General features: G+C 54.5%; 1 protein-coding gene across 3 annotated transcripts in view; it reads right to left on the bottom strand.

Moving 5' to 3' along the window:
- GLI2 (GLI family zinc finger 2) overlaps window positions 1-19,606 on the bottom strand; it is a 245,708-nt gene that overhangs the window by 46,234 nt on the left and 179,868 nt on the right. For 2 of the 3 annotated variants that reach the window (XM_036856901.1, XM_036856903.1), the window contains exon 3: window positions 17,669-17,774. The exons of the other annotated variant lie outside the window; for it this stretch is intronic. In XM_036856901.1, the coding sequence (XP_036712796.1) occupies window positions 17,669-17,774 (106 nt within the window). The remainder of the gene's footprint in view (window positions 1-17,668; window positions 17,775-19,606) is intronic. 3 annotated transcript variants of the gene reach the window in all.

The raw sequence follows: 19,606 nt of genomic DNA, 5'->3' as shown, positions 1-19,606 counted from the left end.
CATTCACTGGGCGCCAGTGGCGTGCAGCACGTCCAGCAACCCCGCAAGGCAGGTCGCGCCCCCGGTGCAGAGAGGAGGAAGCCGAGCTCGGGGCAGTGAGGAGCCTCGCCCGAGGCTGCAGAGCTGTGCGGGCCCGAGCGCCTTTCTGGCTCTGGGAAGGCAGACTCAGCCTGCTGACGTCCCCAGGAGCGTACGCACGGACAGGCAAGCTCCCGCCACAGCTGTTTCTGCCCCTGACAAGCCCAGCCTGCTGTTGCTCTGCAGGCACGGCCTCAGCTGGACCCTGGGGGCAGGGGCGCAGGCGGAGGGGAGCTGCTCACACAGGCGGGCAGAGCCTGGACTCTGGGTGTGAATTACAGCTCTGTCACTCCTTGTGGACCTTGGTGGTGCTATCCGCCCCCTGGCTGGCAGGATGGGCGGCTGGGAGAGGGAAAGAGCTCAGTGTGGAAAGTGCGCGCTGCGTTCCTGGGCGCCTAGTAGGTGCTCGGCCTGTGCCCACCGTCTCTTTTCTTAGATTTAACAGATGAGCGAATGGAAGGAAGTCAGAGGGTGGTGGAGTGGCCCCAGCCCGCGTCCCCCAGCATCCAGCCCCAGGCCCCTTCCCGTGTGCTGGCACGAAAGTTTTGCAGGCAGATGAAAGAGCAGGCCAGGGCACTGGGAACCCTGCACGTCCGTGTGTATCTCAGCCTGAGCTGGCTGGGCCTGAGCGAGCACGCCTAGACCCTTGAGGACGGGCGCCATCCCTGGGCGCTGGCTCGATGGGGTGCGTTCCTAGAGGGAGTTGGCTTCCACCAGGCTGGGGGTGGGGGGCTGGGGGGCAGAGTGAACCTTCGCTGATGGGAGGAGTGGGGGGGCGTCTGACCCCCGGCACAACCTGAGCCAAGGCGCGAGGGCAGGAACCAACGTGCTCCTTAATTCAGGGAGAGGAGGGGACAGAAGTGCAGGGATTGGCGCCCCTGGACCCCACCCACTGTGCCTGTTTGGAGAGGACGGAGAACAATGTAGAGTTGAGGGTGCTGACTCACCCAGACTCAGCACGAGCTGTCAGGGCAGGATCTCCCACGCGGGGTCGGCGGCTGGGAGGAAGCACCTTGGCCACCCAGAGGCACTCCTTCTGGCGGGTTTGTTCAAAGACCTTTTCCTGTGCGGGGCAGTAGGGCCAGAACAGGCAGGACTAAGCCCTTCACGTCCCATTTCACAGACAGCACGACAGACACCCACAGCGACAGTTGGCACAGCCACGGCGAGGTCGGTGGGAGCAGCAGGGCCAGAACACAGACCCAGGTGCTGGGCATCACCCTCTGCTCGCCTGGCCTAGGGCCCTTCGCTGAGGACGCAAAAGGAGAGGTCTGGTCGCCTGGGGCCAGGAGCCCACAGACCTCACCTCCGGCCTGCTTCTCGGGGTGACCCACGGCCCTCGTGGCAGCAGGAGGCCGCACGCCTGCGAGGTCCAGCACCTGTGCCCCCCCCCCCCATCCTGCGTGCCCCTCACGGCCCCCTCTCTGGTCCTGCGCCCTGCCTCACTCACCCCTCACAGCGCTGGCCCTGGACGCCTCCTCCTCCACTCCACCCCTCCTCCTCCTCTCCATCCCTACCCTGCCCCGGATACGGAGGGCGGCTCCTTCCCTGGACCCTGAGCACGTCCGTCTTGGCTGGTCATATGGCGATGAGCTCACGTGGGGTCTGTCTCCCCTCTGGACAGCCAGCCCCAGGCGCAGGCTGTAACCTGTGGGGCGGAGGCTGGAGGGATGCGGCCACAAGCCAAGGAGTGCCAGGCGCCCCCAGAGGGTGGAAGAGGCCAGGAAGCGACTCTCCCCCAGAGCCCGCTTTGGGAGCACAGCCTTGCTGACATCTTGATTTCGATCCAGTGATACTAAGTTTGGACTCTGATCTCCAGAACCGTGAGAGAATAAATTTCTGTTGTTTTAAGCCACGGAGTTTGCGGTAACTTGTTAGGAGCTAGGAACGTGTGTCATGCCTATTGTGCTGGGGTGGAGGAGGCCTTTGGGACGCAGCAGGAACTGCTGTCATTACTGTCACATTTCTTCCGAGAAGGTCAGGTCTATAGGGAGCAGGGCCGGCGTGTTATTTCCTGGAGTATCCCTGCACCCCCCAGTGGGTGCTCCATCAGTGGCCAGTGGGCAAGGAAGAGGGAGGAGCTCCCCTCCAGGCTGATGAAAGAGCACTAGGTCCCATCCCCCGCGTCACAGGGCACCGTCACAGGGCACTGGAGCGTGCCTTCCCGCCAGCCGCCCAGATTACACGGTCACCAGCTTCCCTTAGCTTAGCTGAGCGCGCCCTGCACACACCCCGACACACCCACCCTGCCCACCCTGGGGACCGCGTGCTTGCACGCACCGGTCCTGCCTTTGGGCTGAGATGTACCACCCACCAGGATCCCAGGGCCATGGGCGGGGTCGGCGGGCTCAGCGTGGGGAGGCCAGGACCCTCTGCTATTGCCAAGCTGCTCAGGGCCAAGCATGCACTTTCTCAGACACACCGGGCAGGTGGCCTCGGGCCCACTGATGTGCCAGAAAGCAAATGAATTCCCCAAAGCTGGCCTTGCTGCTCTTCCCCAAACTGGGGCTCCTTAGCACCCGGAAGGCAGGGTGGGCATGTGTCTGCTCTCACAGGCACCTTTGCACGGCAAGGCCGCTGCCCTTGGCCTACGAACAGATAGAAACAGAGCTCCATCGCGCCAGACTGTGTGGAGTTCAATCTCCTCTCCAAGGCTTTTTTTAAAAAAATAAATTTATTTATTTATTTCTGGCTGCGTTGGGTCTTTGTTGCTACACGCGGGCTTTCTCTAGTTGTGGAGAGCGGGGGCTACTCTTCGTTGCGGTGCGCAGGCTTCTCATGGCAGTGGCTTCTCTTGTTGCGGAGCATGGGCTCTAGGCACGTGGGATTCAATAGCTGTGGCACGCTGGCTCAGTAGTTGTGGCTCGCGGGCTCTAGACCACAGGCTCAATAGTTGTGGCACACGGGCTTAGTTGCTCTGCAGCATGTGGGATCTTCCCAGACCAGGGCTCAAACCCGTGTGCCCTGCATTGGCAGGCGGATTCCTAACTACTGCACCACCAGGGAAGTCCCCTCTTCAAGGCTTTTGTTTGTTGGCTTTGTTGTTCCTTGCTTGTCTCCTTTTTTTTTGTATATGAAACTGTACCTTGGCAAGGTTGCTTACCACCTTTTTCATACATTAATTTTAAAAGTTCCAGAAATCAAGTCCTTTTCAAAATATACTAAGGGGGGTTGCAACTGTAAAGAGAGGTGCAGTGAATTCTCTTGGAAATCACTGGAGAATTGCCTCTCCCCAAATCAAAGACCAACCCGCACACTCTGGTGCACCTGGGCTGCACCTGTCCACGTGGGGAGGCTCTGAAAACCAGCAAGAAGGACACCTGTAAACAGGAGCTGGACCAAAGCAGCCGGGCACTCACTGACTTTGTTCCTGTGGTCACGCATCATCCCCTCTGCCAGCCTCAGAGTATGGGCCCCTGATGATGCTGGGCAGGGAGCTGGAGGTCGGAGGAAGACTCGGCCAGGACCCCGCCCCCAGGAAGTGGGGCAGGTGGCTGCCCACCTGACTGACACGTGCTGAACCAGGGGCGTCTGGTCAACCCTGACATTCCCCTGCCTCGAACCCCCCTCCCACGCACAGATCTCAGCAAAGGGCATGAGTGCCCATGAGGCTGTGGTGATGACAAGCTGTTGGGAAAAAGACACCCCTGCAAAATCACAAACGCTGGACTGTGTACAAGAGCCAAGACATGGAAGCAACCTAAATGTCCATTGACGGATGAATGGATAAAGAAGATGTGTCACATATATACAATGGAATATTACTCAGCCATAAAAAAGAATGAAATAAGGCCAATTGCAGCAACATGACGGACCTAGAAATGATCATACTAAGTGAAGTAAGTCAGACAGGGAAAGACAAATACCATATGATTTTGCTTATATGTGGAATCTAAAAAAATGATACAAATGAACTTACCTACAAAACAGAAACAGACTCATAGACATAGAAAACAAACTTATGGTTACCAAAGGAGAAAGGTGGGGGTGGGGGATAAATTAGGAATTCGGGATTAACAGATACACACTAATATACATAAAACAGATAAACAACAAGGTCCTACCGCATACACAGGGAACTATATTCAATATCTTGTAATAACCTATAATGGAAAATAATCTGAAAAAGACATATATGTAACCGAATCACTTTGCTGTACACATGAAACTAACACAATATTGTAAATCAACTATACTTCAATAAAACAAAATCACCATGCTGGGACCTCTGGGATCAGGGAGGGAGCGTGGACACTGACTGCAGCCTACAAACAGTATACAAGGTGCTGGAGCAGAAAGAGGGGTGGGAAGGAAAGGATTCATTCACTCTGCTGGGGCAATCTGAGAAGGCTTCCCGCAGGAGGTGGCATCTGAGCTGGGCCTCGACTCTCACAGGGGAATGGAAAGGAGGCAGTGAGTGGTGCAGGCTTGGTGTTTCGAGACAGGAGAATAGCTGAAAAAAGGGTGGGTCAAATCGGGGAATAGGCAGCAGAGTCCTAGGGCTGAAGGTCAGACCAGACAGCTGGGTGGGGGGAGAACATGAGGGGAAAACCATGAAGCAAATGTTGGTAACCTGAGCCGGGTTTTAACAGGCACTTCCCGTCACCCAGACACTTCATCATGGGAGCAAAGAGAGTGGGCACAGACTGGGAGAGGATATTTGCACCAGAGATAACCAACCACAAAATGAGTAGCCTTAATATATAAAAAGCTTAGTCAAATCAATAGGAAAAAGACAATTCCATAGAAAAATGGGCAAAATAGCTGAACAGGCATTTCACGAGCAGGAAACATTATTGGCCAAGAAACATATGAAAGGATGTAGTCAGCATCATTAGTGATATGGGAAATAAAAAAATCGAATCACAGGAGATGCCATTTAAGCAAAAATTAAAATGTGGATGACATCACCCTGATAACAAGGATGCGGAGCAGGCTGAGCCCTCAAACACTGCTGGTGGGAGTGGCTCGGGAAAAAGTCTGGCAACATCGAGGAGGGTTAAAAATGTGACTACACCATGACTCAGCAATTTCGTTCTCAAACACACATTTATTCTAAGGAATGGGTGGTACGTGAGGCCTGGAGGATGGTGCTAGAGCTTTCACTGCAACGATGTTCAAAATAGCAAAAGCACAGACGCATCCCAAGTGCCTGTCAGTACAGACTGCTTCAGAGCAGTGAGAATTAACGAATTAAGAGCCCTACGCACCAATGGGATGACTCCCTGGAACATTCCATGACCCGTGAAAACCAGGTTCCCCAAGAATCCATCTGCAATGATTCTATTTATATAGAATAGAATTGCTCTATTTATATAAAGCACACAGAGCAAACCCAAACAATGTATTATTACAAGAGTCAGACATCAGGTACAACTGTTACAGACGCAGGGGGTGATAACGCCAAGTCCCAGAGGGTGGTGGAGGGGGAGCCCCGGGGCAGGACCCTGGAGGGCCACACGGGGCCTCAAAGGTGCTGGCACATCCCCCGTTCTCGGGCAGAGCAGGGGACAATGGTCATTAATACTCTTTACATCGTAACCATGCTTTTACTATCCTTTTGTACGTCTTCAGTGTAATAAGATGAGATTTTTAAAAAGGATGGCTGGGTAGAAGCTGGCCTCTGGTTAGAAGCCGGCCGAGCGGACGGGGGTTCTGGGGTGGGGAGTGGAGAGACCGCAGGGCTGTTGTGGAGAACCTGTGTGGGCTGCTAGAAGGGTTTGAGGGTCCAGTGATTGTCTCCGGGGTCACCCAGTGGGCTCATCTTGGCCGCTCCATCTCTCTGCTGCCAGGTTCCCTCCCAGCCAGCCCCAGAGCATAACTGTAACCCTAACCCTGCTCTGCGACCGACACACATCTGTATACATATGCAATCCTTCCGACCCTCCGCTCACCCCGTTCCCATCCCAGACATGCACGTTCCGCCAGACCTAGCTGAGCGCCAGCTCTCAGCTGTCACTCCCCGAGCAGGGCAGACCCATAATAAAGAAATCACTGTGTTCAGCTGATGAAGAGCAGATTTCTTACTAAGTAAACACTGATGTTTTGGTAGGGAAATTAGGTTATAAAATTGCACCTACAAAGGAGGCCATACAGATGGACTTGGTTAAGCTCTAGCCACACAGGCAACGGGGGTTAATTCAGTCACCCACCCTTTATCACACTTTCTTCTCCTCGGAGCACAAGGTTGGGAAGGTGATCAGTTCTTTCAAACATACAAACCCCAAAACGCAGAAGAAACAAGAGTAGGTTATCAAGGACACTTTTCTCCTAGCAAAGTGATGACTTGTGCAGAGCTGGGGGGTGGAGGGGGAGGCGGTGGGTTCCAAACACCTGTCTGGGGAGCCGGGCGATTAGCCATCCCCCGCCCAGGTACCTGAGGTGTGAGTTAGCCTCCGGGTATGTGGGTCCTGCATCTGTAAGAGGAGCCACCCTTGGCTGAGCACAGCTGAGCAGAATCTTCCAGACAGTCACGGCTTTATGGGGACGGTCCCATCACAGGGCAAATGCAGGGGGCTGGAGGGGGAGCCACAGATGGGAGTGAGACACTTGGTCTTGGGGTTGGGGGAGGGGCTTCGTTAGGCTTCCCTAGGGGTCTGGGCTTAAGCAAGGAGAACAGGCCTGGGCGGAGGGGGGGCTACATGCAGGGAAACTCCTCCACGGTGAGAATTCTTCCACTCCGGCCTGGCCAGCCAACGGGGTGTGTGGAATTTCCTTTCCTGGATGCCTGTCAAATCGAGATGGATAATCCCAAATAGTTTAGATAAGACATCTCGTCTTCTTAGAGGTGGGTGGGCTGTCAATTTCTACCCAGCTTTGGAGTCCATTAGTGTGTGCTTTGAAAAGGGCCCGGGAGTCGAGGCCCCTCACTGGAACAAGGGCAACTCTGGGGCTAGCAGTGGGATGGGCAGAGGCAGGCCTCCGTGCCTTCCTGCTGACAAATGCTTTCCGCTCCTGGTTTCCTGGTGCTCTGGGTTCGCCCGACCCCTCCTCTCCCACCTGCACACCACTCTGTAACTGCTCGATTTCCCCCCTCCCCCTCCCAGGCCATGAGACGGCTGTGAGTACCCAGACTGCACCTCCTTGGACCGTATCCCCGGTGCAAGGCTGGCACATCACAGGCACTGGGTGAGTGTCATGAAATGAACAAGTGCTAAGAACTTCCCCCTGAGTGAAGCAACAAGTAAACGCTACTTTGCTTATGTGGGACAGGTCAAGTTCACATTTCAGAAATACAGCTCCTGGAAGAGGAAGATGAAGGAAGGGACTCACATGGTGCCGGACATATTTCTTCCCCGTGGGCCCCACGGCACATAATTGGTACAGCGACGCTGGCTGCAGTGATGGAGGCTTGGAGAATGGCTGCAACAGGACTCAGGGGCAGAGCACTGCTCACGAATTCTCTCAACCAGTGTGGACCAAGGCTGGCAGGAGTGACCCCGAGTGATAGCACTTGGGACACAGATAAATCCAGCAAGAATGAATTAGGCTCAGTAAACGGATGCATTCTGGGCACCAGCAGCAGCTTCCACCCGGAGTGAACGACACGGACGCGGACAGTGGGAAAAGCCCTCCCCCCCCACCCTCAAAGGCAAATCTGTCCACCAACACCTGAAATTTTACTGTTAGTGATTAATTCCTTTGGATTGATTACAGCAAAGATAACAGCAAAGATAACCGTAGCCCTAAGACCTACAATGAGATGCCTCTTCCTCTCCGAGGATAATCACAGCATAGAGAAGAGCTCAGGCTTGAGGGTCAGATCTCACTTTCTGGCTGAGTGATCTTGGCAAGCCCTTAAATTCCGGAAACCTCCAATTTTCTGCTCTATGAATGGGGGAGACTATCACCCACCTTACAGGGCACTGAGAGGACTGGATATAATATCATCTGCCCAGCACCCAGCAGAGTGCCTGGAATGAAATGTGGGTTTCCTTCTGGTGCCAACAGGAGAGTGGAAAGAGCAAGCCATTGTTCAGCAACCACTGGGCACCAGGACCTGTCCTCTGTGCTTTATACTCACTCACTCACCTAATTCTCACAAGCGCCCCACGTGGGCTACTGTTTTGTCTCCATTTTAGAGACGGGGAAACCGAGGCTCTGGAGGTTAACAGCCCGCCCAAGGATGTCAAGGGTATATAGATGGCACAGGACTTGAACGCTGGCCCCACCCTGTTCTCCTACATCCTGGGGGTGTGGGGTGGGAACTGCCCAAGATGATGGGGGCCCAGCGGGTCCGGAGGGGAACCAGGAAGATCACCTCTCAACCCTGCAGGACCTTTCCACCGGGCAGTGCCTCCCCACGCCTGCTCTGTGCACCCTCCCCTGCTGTAGGCCCGCCTCATTTCTGCACATCAAGATTTGCTTCACTCCCGGATCCCCTCCTGCCCTCGGCTGACCACACTTTGCTCTCTGCAAAGCCCAGAGTCAAGCAGCAACCCTTCTGCGAGGGCCGGCGTTCAGCAAAGATCAAAGAGCGGGCCGCCTTATCAGACACGCTCCTTGTTAAACTTTTACGGGCGGATTCCATTATAAATGAGCTGTCCGACCCACGCCGCTGAGCACGATCCTGGAGCTGGGGATCTGAAGCTCTCAGAGGAGAGAGGCTTCTGCAGAGGGGTCAGGGCGGAGAAGAGCCCTCTAGGGTCAAGCTGCCTGGGTTCAAGTCCCCGCTGTGCTACTTACTAGCAGAATGTCCCTGGAGACAGCGGTCACCCTCGCCGCGCCTCAGCTTCCCCACATATCCAGCGGGAGTGACATGCTGCCTTTCTATGTGGTGCTGATGAGGGTCGGGTGACATAATCCAGAGGGCTGGACACAGGCTGCTGTGGCTGCGTCTCAGTTAGCCTGAGCCCAGCATCCTGCCACCCAGAGACAGGAAGGGACCTGCCTGGAGGTCTCTCTGAGGGCCACGCCCATCACCGGGAGCCAAGACTCCACGTCTGTCTGTCACTCGGCCCCCAGACAGCCGAGGGAGGAGGGCGAGCTGCCCTACAACTGCGTAGTCCTGGGCTTTTCTGGGCTCCGTGTCCACCTGCCGGGCAGTTCCTCTGAAGATGCGGTCAGCCACGTGGCTTTTAAGGAGCGCTCCCTGGAGACGGAGGGGCAGTGTGGGCCGAGGGGGAGGAGGACAAGGCCCCTGGTGAGCGACCGGGAGCCCGCCCAGCATCTTGGCCCGGGATCCAGGCGGACATGCCCTTTGGACGTTTCCTCCTTTCTTCCATCTGTCGCTTGGCAAAAGCATGCACATTTGCAGAGGGCAGAGAACGGTCTTCTCGAAACACAAACAAAGCCGGTCCTCTCTGAACCGTGAACCTGGCATGCTGGGCCAAGAATCAAGAAGAAAATCTTCACGTGTCTTTCTGCCCCCCTCGGTGGCTGGCTGAGGACAGAGCTGTCAGGGGCCCAGGGCAACGCAGGTGAGTCGCAAGCCGAGCTGACTGTTTAGTACTCTCACAACGAGCCGGTGCCGTCCTGATGGAACGCTGACCTTGGCAAAAGCCATCTTCAAATCCCCCCAGATCTGACCGTTCGTGAGCTCAGTCAGCAACAGCCAAGAAACTACCTTCTTGAGGGAAGCGGGGAGGACCATCCCCACTGATACGCAGTCCCCAAGACGAGGCAGGGTCCGGCCGTCCGGCACAGCTCTGGTGGGGGTGGGGGTGGGGGTGGGCAGTGTACACGCGTGACGGAGTGGCCAGAAGATGGTGGGAAGCAGAGGCCTTCACACCCACTGGCTGGCACTCCTTAAAGTACCCAGGACTTTATTATTTTTTTAAATTTTATTTATATTTATTTATTTATTTATTCATTCATTCATTTATTTTTGGCTGTGTTGGGTCTTCGTTTCTGTGCGAGGGCTTTCTCTAGTTGCGGCAAGCGGGGGCCACTCTTCATCGCGGTGCGCGGGCCTCTCACTGTCGCGGCCTCTCTTGTTGCGGAGCACAGGCTCCAGACGCGCAGGCTCAGTAGTTGTGGCTCACGGGCCCAGTTGCTCCGCGGCATGTGGGATCTTCCCAGACCAGGGCTCGAACCCGTGTCCCCTGCACTGGCAGGCAGATTCTCAACCACTGCGCCACCAGGGAAGCCCCCGGGACTTTAAAGTACGTGTGGACTTTCCAAGAACTGATGGCTAAGTCCAGGAGCCATCTGTCCCTAGCAAGAGCCCTGCCCCCTTCCTTCTCCGTGCAGGGTGGCCTTGGCTGCGACGGCTGGAGCACTGCTCACCAATTACAGCTCAGGATCGGGTGATCTTCAGGTCCAGAATCCAGGCAGGTGCTGGGGGTCGTGGATGTCAGAGGTCAGGTATGGAGACCGGCAAGTGGAGAGCGGTGGGGGACTGTCCTCCCTATGGTTGAGATGCTGTGTCCGTCCCCTTCTCCCCCACCCCCTCCAGCATGCGCACCTCCTTCCGCAGACTGGGAATATGAAGAGACTTAGGTCAACTCGTGAGTATCTGTGAGTGGGTGATGAGGAGGAACCAGGGGATGTTTTACACCCATACTGTAGAGTGGTTATCATGGAGAGAAAAGGCCTAAAGGCCTGCTAGCTCTGACTCTGGACAACCAAAACACAGCTCTGGGCCCGCTTTCTTGGGTATAAAATAAGCAGGGTGGCCCCTAACTCTGGCCTGTGGGTGTCTATAAACAGGCATATTCCCAGGCCTCACCTTAGCCTGAAAGAGCCAGAACTTCCGGGGTCGGGGCCTAGGAGTGTGCATCTTTCAGACACATCCTAGTTCAGATTTTCAGCCAGGTTTGAGAACTGCTCCATGAGCTGGTGTCTCTAACCCTTCTGGGCTGCGAGCAGTTGGAACTGGTCCTCTCTGAAGCCCCAGGGCAGGGCTCGGATGGGAAGGACCTCACAAGCAGGGTGAGGAGTTGAGGACCTACCCAGTCTCCTGCACCAGGAACACAAGCTTCTACCCTCCCTGCAAACACGTGAGTTGGTCCCGGCCCAAGGCAGCCCTGACTCCCGCACACACCGAGGAGGTAGGGGGGCTCCAGCTGAGGGCCCTGCCGTGCTCCGCCTCAGCCTTGGTCCCCACGTTCCCTGCTGAGCCTGCTTCCAAGGGGCAGGGGCAGGAGGGGATCCAAAGAGCTGTTCCCTGCTAGCGGTTACCAGGTGATGGAGAGACCGCGGGACTCTCCCCTGCCCTTGAGAACGGACTCTCGGAGACTCAGGAGCATGTCCCCACGGGGGGGCAGGGTCACGGGAAAACCACACCTGACCAGCAAGATCATCCCCCAACCATCTGTCTCCCCACCACCTGTGATTTATGCAGGTGGCAGGTGCCGCTCCACGAGTCCAGTGTCATTTACCCTTCTGGAACCATCTGAGCATTAGTAAGCCATGCAAGGCCGGTGGTGGGTTTGCACCTCCAGGAAGGTAGCTCTGGAGAGGGCTGGGGGGCGGGTGTCTAATAGGGAGCCGTCCAGATGGGCGGCACGGGGTGGGTTTCCACACCCTGGACCCACCGCCTGCTCCTCCCACGTGTAGCTGCCTGTTTGGGCCGGTGTGCGGGCAGCCCTGGCCCGGCTCCTCCTCTGTCCCAACCACAGTGACAGCTGTAGCCGGTGTCCTTCCCATGCCCCCCACTTCTCCAACAGCTCCTATGGTTACCCTGAAAATGAACCGGTCCACTCCCCCTGCTCCTGGCTGCCAAAAGGGTAAAGTCCAAATTCCTCAACTGGGGGGAAAAAAGACCCCTCCTCCCGCCATCCCCATTCTCCACCTTCCCACGGCCTGGCCCCCAGACAGCATCCTCTTCCAAGGTCACGCCATGGCCTGCTTCTGCCACAATGAACCTCCATCTCTAATAACGACAGTAATCACAATCCTCCTTAACATCTACTGCATGTTTCCAAACTGTTCTAAATGCGCTCTTCGTATTACCCCATTTAATTTTCCAAATAACTCAGTAGATGGGGTAGGTACTATTATCACGCGCTTTTACAGATGAGAAAACAGGTTCATTCGTTCAGGCTGGTCAGGTAGTCACATCCCAAGGCTGGTGCGTCCAGCGCTGGGGTTCAAGCCCAGGTGGCCTGGCAGGGCCGGGGGCGGAGCGCTCCGCCCGGGGCCACGCCCACCGCGGCCAGGCGAGCCAATGGGCAGTTGTCCCGGGCGCCGAGCAGCCGCAGAGGCTCTGGCGACAGGACGGGAGACGACGCCGCACGTCATTTGCTGCGCAACGTCTGCGTGATTAGACGCGCGTTTGGCGCCGGCGAGGAGGAGCGGCTACAGCAGGGGCTTGAGGGATCGGGCTCTGCGCCAGGCCCCCGACCAGGGGGCCCGTTTTCCTCCCAGGCTTTATCCTGTTTCCCACCTGGGGCACCCACCTGGGGGGATGAAGGGGTGGGCTTTCCAGGGCCCGAGGTTAGCCCTGAACACGTGCTGTGTCCCCCCTGTGGCCTGGGCAGGAGCCAACGGCCTCCAGGATAACGTAGAGTTGCTGGGAGCGCACCCCAGCCAGAGGCGGGCTTTGGGGGGTGGGGGGGGGCTGGGGTGCTGGGCCCCTCAACCCTGGAGCAGAAGCAAGCAGGCCCACCGTGCAAGGGTGACCTGGGAGAGTCGGTGCACCCCTCTGGGCCTCAGCCTCTGCATCGGTAAGATGCATACTACAGCCCCATTTCACGGGGCCGTCAGGAGGGTCACCTAATAGCGCACAACCAGGCTGCAGTGCAGAGCCTGGCCCCTGCAGGCCCTGCACAGATGATTGACACCTTTTATTGTCTTCTGCTGGGTGATGCCAGACTTAGCACTGGGGCTTGATGATCACAAATGAGCCGAATAATGACACGCAGAGATGTCCGTGTTCTAATCCAGGAACCCCTGAATGCCACCTTCTATGGGAAAAGGGACTTTGTAGATGAAATTGAGTTAATGATTGTGAGACAAGAAGGGGGTCCTGGATTTCAGGGCCCTAAAAGCAATCACTGCCATCCTTATAAGAGAGGCAGAGGGAGAAAACTCCTGCAGATGAGGAAGAAGGTGATGTGAGAAAGAAGCAGGAGGCAAAAAGGCGGTGTGGTGAGGGGCTGGGATCACGGGCCAAGGAGCGCAGGCAGCCTGCAGAAGCTGCAAAAGTCAAGGAAATGGGTCCTCTCCAGAAGCCGGAAGCTTCCAGGAGGAAACCAGCCCTGCCAACACCTTGATTTTAGGCCCAGAAGACTGACTTCTGACTTCTGTCCCCCACAGCTCTCAGAGTACATCTGCATCGTTTTAAGCCACCAAGTTGGAGACAGGCAGTTACAGCAGCAGGAAACAGCCCTACAAGTAAAGAGCCATCCAGGCCAGTGAGTGACAAGGCCATTTCCACAGGCCCCCAGCCCTCCGCTGCTGCCTGCCACCTCTACTTCCTGCTTCTCTGGGTGCCCCACCCATTCTCTGTCCCTCACTGGCCAGGAGGGAAGCAGGCCCTGGGACGGGACGTGGCCTGTGTCCAATCCTGACCTGGGGAATGGCAGAGCCTGGAGAAAACTCGGGGCGGTCCACCTCCCGGCCACAGCTCTCTACTAGCCCGGGGAGTGACAGTACTGAGGGCCCCTGACTCAGTGCCAAGGTCCTGCCTGCGGCCGGAGCATCTCAAGCCTGTAATGTGTGTTAAAAACACACGATGAAGGCTTCCCTGGTAGCGCAGTGGTTGAGAATCCGCCTGCCAATGCAGGGGACACGGGTTCGATCCCTGGTCCGGGAAGATCCCACATGCCACGGAGCAACTAAGCCCGTGCGCCACAACTACTGAGCCTGTGCTCTAGAGCCCACGAGCCACAACTACTGAGCCCACGGGCCACAACTACTGAAGCCCGCACGCCTAGAGCCCGTGCTCTGCAGCGAGAGAAGCCACCGCAATGAGAAGCCCGTGCACCGCAACGAAGAGTAGCCCCTGCTCGCCACAACTAGAGAAAGCCCGCACGCAGCAACGAAGACCCAACGCAGCCAAAAATAAATAAATAAATTTATTTAAAAAACCAAAAAAAATAAAAAACAAACGGTGGGCCCATCCTAGAGTCTCTGACTCAGCAAGTCTGGGCTGGGGCCTGAGCCTCCCTGGGGAGGCGGCTGGTCCAGAGGTTTGGGGGCAGTGCCCTAGCAAAGGGCTAGGTGAGCTTTCAAGAAGGAATTGTCTGGACCCGTGCAGGCGACCTGTGGTCATACACGTGCTCCCAAGAGCGAGGCCAGCATGCGGCCGAGGGCCGGGGCTCAGGAGGCGGTAATTAGATTTCAAACTCTCTCACTCCCTCAGTGGAGGCCCTAAGGATGAATTATTTAACCTCTCTGTGCTGCCTCAGTTCCTTCATCTGTAACATGGGGCTGACATGAAATGCACATCTTTTAGGGTTGAGAGGATTAAGTAAGATGAACACAGGAAGTGTTTACAGCAGAGTCTGTCCACAAGGTCAGAGTTATTTCGAGAAACGGCAGTCGTCAGTGGTGACGTCTTCTTCCATCTCTGTCGTTGCCCCTAGGTATGTGGGGACATGGGAGCCAGGATGCTCCCCTGCAGGGACGCACACCTGCCTGCACGCCCCCCAGGGAGCTCTCAGCAGTGCGCATGTCTCTGACCAGCACAGGGCCCCTCGCGGGGAGCACCTCGCTGCAGGCCTGCCGTGCCCAGGATCTGTGTCACGGAACCAGCCAAACAGTTCTCAAGAGCAGAAAATCAGCCACTCCAACCCCCTCCTGGAAAGGGACTCAGCCCCCTTGATAGTCATAGGATTCTCAGATGCCACCAACTGAGCAATTTTGGGGTGATCCACCAGCTCTAAGAGTACGCACGTTCCAGAAGCCACCTGAGCTGTGGTCTCAGCCACCTGCAGCTGGAGAAGCGTGGGAGGTGGGCAGAGGGCTGAAACGGCCCCACCGTCCACCAGGGGGACACAGGCCTATCAGCAGCAGGCCCTAGTCAAGTGAGAACCAGCTACATGCACCAAAATAAAACGCAAAGATCCCAACATGACACAGGGGACAACTTGAAGGGACTCCCAACGCACAAATCTGGGACAGTTTGAACAACACAATAAATAGTGACAGCAATAGAGTATAACTCACAGAAGAGGACAAATATCCACACATTGATTTGACACAGATAAATGATCAAATAAACAGAGAAATGGGGGAGAAGGGACAGCTCTTCCTACAGTAGAATTCCAATCGATAAATGTGGAAGGAATCACGGAAATAGAAAATTACCATTTAGCAAATACTAGACGTTACTGTTTTTGGCAAGAATCATCAATGGATGTTCAAGTGAGTGGGTGAAAATATGAGAAATAGGAATTTACATATTACCCAAGTATTGTCCCACAAGGGACTTGTAATTACAAAGGGATGAACTTTAAAGTGGAGAAACCCAGCAGACGTCACCGTAAGCAAACGATCAAAGTTAGCCATCTCCAGGGATGAGAAGTATGGTCGTCATGGGCCCCAACACGATGCACTAGGAGGGCACAGCACCACTTCTATGGGAGTATCCCCCCAATGCATCATCTGAATTTATCAGGAGGAAACACCAGGCAAACCCAAATCGAGGAAATTTTATACAGTAACTGGCCTTTCCTCTTCAAGTGTCAAGGTCATATGTAAATTTGTGCAGCCACTTCAAAGAACAGCATGGCGGTTCCTCAGAAAACTGAAAACAGAGTTGCCATATGATCCAGCAATCCCACTCCTGGGCATATATCCGGACAAAACTCTAATATGCACCCCAATGTTCATAGCAGCTCTGGTTACAACAGCCGAGACATGGAAGCAACCTAAGTATCCATCAACAGATGAATGGATAAAGAAGATGTGATACATACATACAATGGAATACTACTCAGTCATAAAAAAGAATGAAATAGTGCCATTTGCAGCAACACGGATGGACCAAGAGATTGTCATACTGAGTGAAGTAAGTCAAACAGAGAAAGACAAACACCATATGACATCACTTATATGTGGAATCTAAAATACGACACAAATGAACTTATCTATGACACAGAAACAGACTCACAGACAGAGAACAGACTTGTGGTTGCCAAAGGGGAGGGGGTGGGGAAGGATGGAGTGGGAGTTTGGGGTTAGCAGATGCAAAGTAGTATATAGAGAATGGATAAACAACAAGGTCCTACTGTATAGCACAGGGAACTATATTCAATATCCTGTGATAAACCATAATGGAAAAGAAAAAAAAAGTGTCAAGGTCATGAAAGGCAAGAGAGACTGAGCCATGTCCTGGATTAAAGATGACGAAGGAGTTATGACAACTAAATGCAAGGGCTAAATCCTGAACATGGAAAAAAAGGACATCCACAGGCAACTGACCAAATTTAGATAAGATTTATGAGTTAGTTAATAGCACTGGACCAGTCTTTGGTTATGTAAGAAGTGAACGTTTGAGGAACCGGGTGAGGGTATGCGGGAAATCTTTGCACTATTTTTGCAACTTTTTTGTATGTCTGAGATTATTGCAACATACAAGACATCTTGAAAAAGCACACAGAAGTCCCAGATTTGCTTTGTCTGGGGTGAGCAGCGGGTGCCCCAAAACAGGAGTCACCTGCCCCCCTCTCAGGCACAGGGCTTTGAATATAGTGGGGTCTCAGTGAGTTTTGACTGACTTTATTCCAGCAAGAGCTGGGAGAGGGAGCAGGGTCTGTCTTCAATGGGTGGAATGCATGGAGGGTGTCGATGGCTCTCAGAGCAAAGCTCAGAGCCCACTGGACAGAGTGTGAAGACACCTCATTCCAATGCTACAGTGTGGCAGGAATCCAGGGAAGGACCCCCACTCAGGGTGGGCTCCCAGGAGGAGGTGGCCCCTGAGCTGAGGCTTTGGGACTCTGGAGGAGGTGGTCAGGAGGAGGGGCCGTTCCAGGCAGGTTGGGCAGTAGGGGCTGAGACCCAGGTCCAGGTGGGCTAGAACCATAACAGCAGCTTGGCGTGGACAGGTCGGGTGTCTGGGTCAAGAGGCAGGTGTGGGGCGCAGTGGAGATACCGGGGGTGGGGTGAAGGATTCAGCCTCTCTCCTGGAAGCAAAATGGATGAGGTAGCAAGGGGTCAAGTCTTGGAGTCATAAAGACCAAGAAAAGTGACATCAGCTACGGGCTCCGAGACCCTGGGTGGGAGTGAAGAGGGGCAGGGACAGGTCTAGAGAGAGACACACAGGGGACACACGCCTTCACTGGGGGGGTCTTAAAGCAGGGAGTAGGAGAGGCCCCAAAGAATAACCTTGAGCTTGTCCTTATCAGTAGGGTTACCCTGTAATTCACTGTCCAAACTGGGATACTTGAGAGCATGAAAGGGGGGAGGGGCACTATGAATGATTATGTTGGGACAACGTCGATCCAAAGTCACAGTACTTATATGGGGACTTTGGTCTGCAGGGCGTCCCCACTGCCTGGATGGGGGAAGAGCCTCAGGGCGCTTGTGGACACACCAGGACCCCCTGCATCCTTGGAAGCCATGATGTGGGAGATGGGTGCGCTTCCTGCTCAGGTAACCAGAGGGGAGCTGGGGTTCACACCCCACAGTCCCCCTTCACACGGGTCAGCGCACGCCGGGGTGACAGAGGTGGACGGAGGCAGGGGCGGCGGGCGGAACTTACCCGTGCACACCGTGGACAGGGTGAGGCTCGTAATGGTACCTTCCCTCCTGGTGTCGCATGTCAATCGGGAAGGGGGCGTGGAACGGTGGCAGGAGATGTGTCGGCACTGCGGAGGGGAGAGAGAAACAGGACTTCAAAAACTTTTGCCCTCCCTCGAAAAGCACTTTTCAAAGGGCTTTAAAGCTCAATGAATTTCAGAGCAGCAGCGCTCAGGACAGGGGGGCTCCGGGGTGCCCGGCGATCACACACCCACAAAGGGGGATGAATAAATAATCAAAGTCAGCCCGGGAACCCTACATCCTTCACATAAAAGACCCCCAACTGCGCTCTTGACAAAGACAAGCAGCTAAGCGCTCTTTGAACTCGGGGAGATGACAGACTTGGCCGCAAATCAGGGCTGACAGAGCTGACAGAGGCTTCTGCCCATCCTGGCCTTGGCCGGGTGTGGCGCCCGCAGCCCCGGGGCACGGCCTCCAGACGCTGCGGCCCCCCACGCTGGAGACACTGACCTAGAACTGTCTGTGGAGGCACGGCCAGCTCCCGGCTGTGGCCAGCCTCAGGCAGGCCAAGTGCCACCGAGCCCCGTCCTGTGGGCAGCCCACGGGGGACACCTCTGTGGGTCTGTGAATGCTCCAGCTCTCAATATGCATTACGGACCCCAAGTGCGCTGGCCCCCGGGATGCCGACGCTGACACGTGAGACCTGGTTGCCAGAGTGCGTCGGCCTCCTGTCTGCACTTGGCCTGTCCTCCGCAAATCATGATACTTGTAGGATGCTCTTTGCTAATTAAAAAAAAAAAAAAAAAATTCCTGGGTACCCTGGAGGCAAGCATAATTATAGGCCTTAGGAAAACAAGACTCTTTAAAAAGTAGTTACACGGGGAAAAGGGCTAAGATTTCTCAGTCAGCTCTCGCCCAGGCTGAGGGCCACAGGCCAGTGAGGCTGAGCGTTGAGTCTGAATTACTCAAGAGGTTAAAGAAATCCGGTGGGTTCGTTTTCCACACACACAGGTCAGCTGACTGCCAGGCCTATGGTGATAAATGCACACAGATAATGCTGCCTACTGTGTCTGTGCAAGCAGATCCTGGTATTTTAAGCACTACGAATTCCTTTTTTATTGTGGTAAAATACATATAAAATTTACCATTTTAAACCGTGGTTAAGTGTACAATTGAGTGTGCTACCACCATGCATCCCCAGAACTCTTTCCATCATCCCCAACTGAAACTGTCCCCATTATACACCAACTCCCTCTCCCCCTCCCCTGGCCCCTGGCGACCACCACTCTCCTTTCTGTCTCTATGGATTTGACTACTCTGGGAACCTAGTATGAGTGGAATCACACAGTATCTCTTGTCTTGTGGCTGGCTCACTTCACGTCCCCAGGGTTCATCCACTGTGGCATGTGTCCGAATTTCCTTTTTTAATATATTTTTATTGAAGTACAGTTGATTTACAATTGTGTTAGTTTCTGCTGTACGGCAAAGTGATTCAGTTATACATATATATATATTCTTTTTCCTACTCTTTCCCATTATAGTTTATCACAGGATATTGAATATAGCTCCCTGTGCTATACAGTAGGACCTTGTTGGTTATCCATCCTATATATAACAGTTTGTATCTGCTAATCCCAAACTCCCAATCCATCCTTACCCCACACCCCACCCCCTTGGCAACCACCAGTCTCTTCTCTATGTCTGTGAGTCTGTTTCTGTTTCATAGCTAAGTTCATTTATATCGTATTTTAGATTCCACATATAAGTGATATCATATGATACTTGTCTTTCTCTGTCTGACTTACTTCACTTAGTATGATAATCTCTAGGTCCATCCATAACGCTGCAAAGGGCATTATTTCATTCTTTTTTATGGCTGAGTAGTAGAATTTCCTTTTTTAAGGCTGAATAATATTCATTGTATAGATATACCACATTT

The sequence above is a fragment of the Balaenoptera musculus genome, chromosome 7, assembly GCF_009873245.2.
Source record: "Balaenoptera musculus isolate JJ_BM4_2016_0621 chromosome 7, mBalMus1.pri.v3, whole genome shotgun sequence".
NCBI lineage: Eukaryota > Metazoa > Chordata > Mammalia > Artiodactyla > Balaenopteridae > Balaenoptera > Balaenoptera musculus.
The sequence above is the reverse complement of the archived record's forward strand: the minus strand, read 5'-3'. Positions and strand labels throughout refer to the sequence as shown.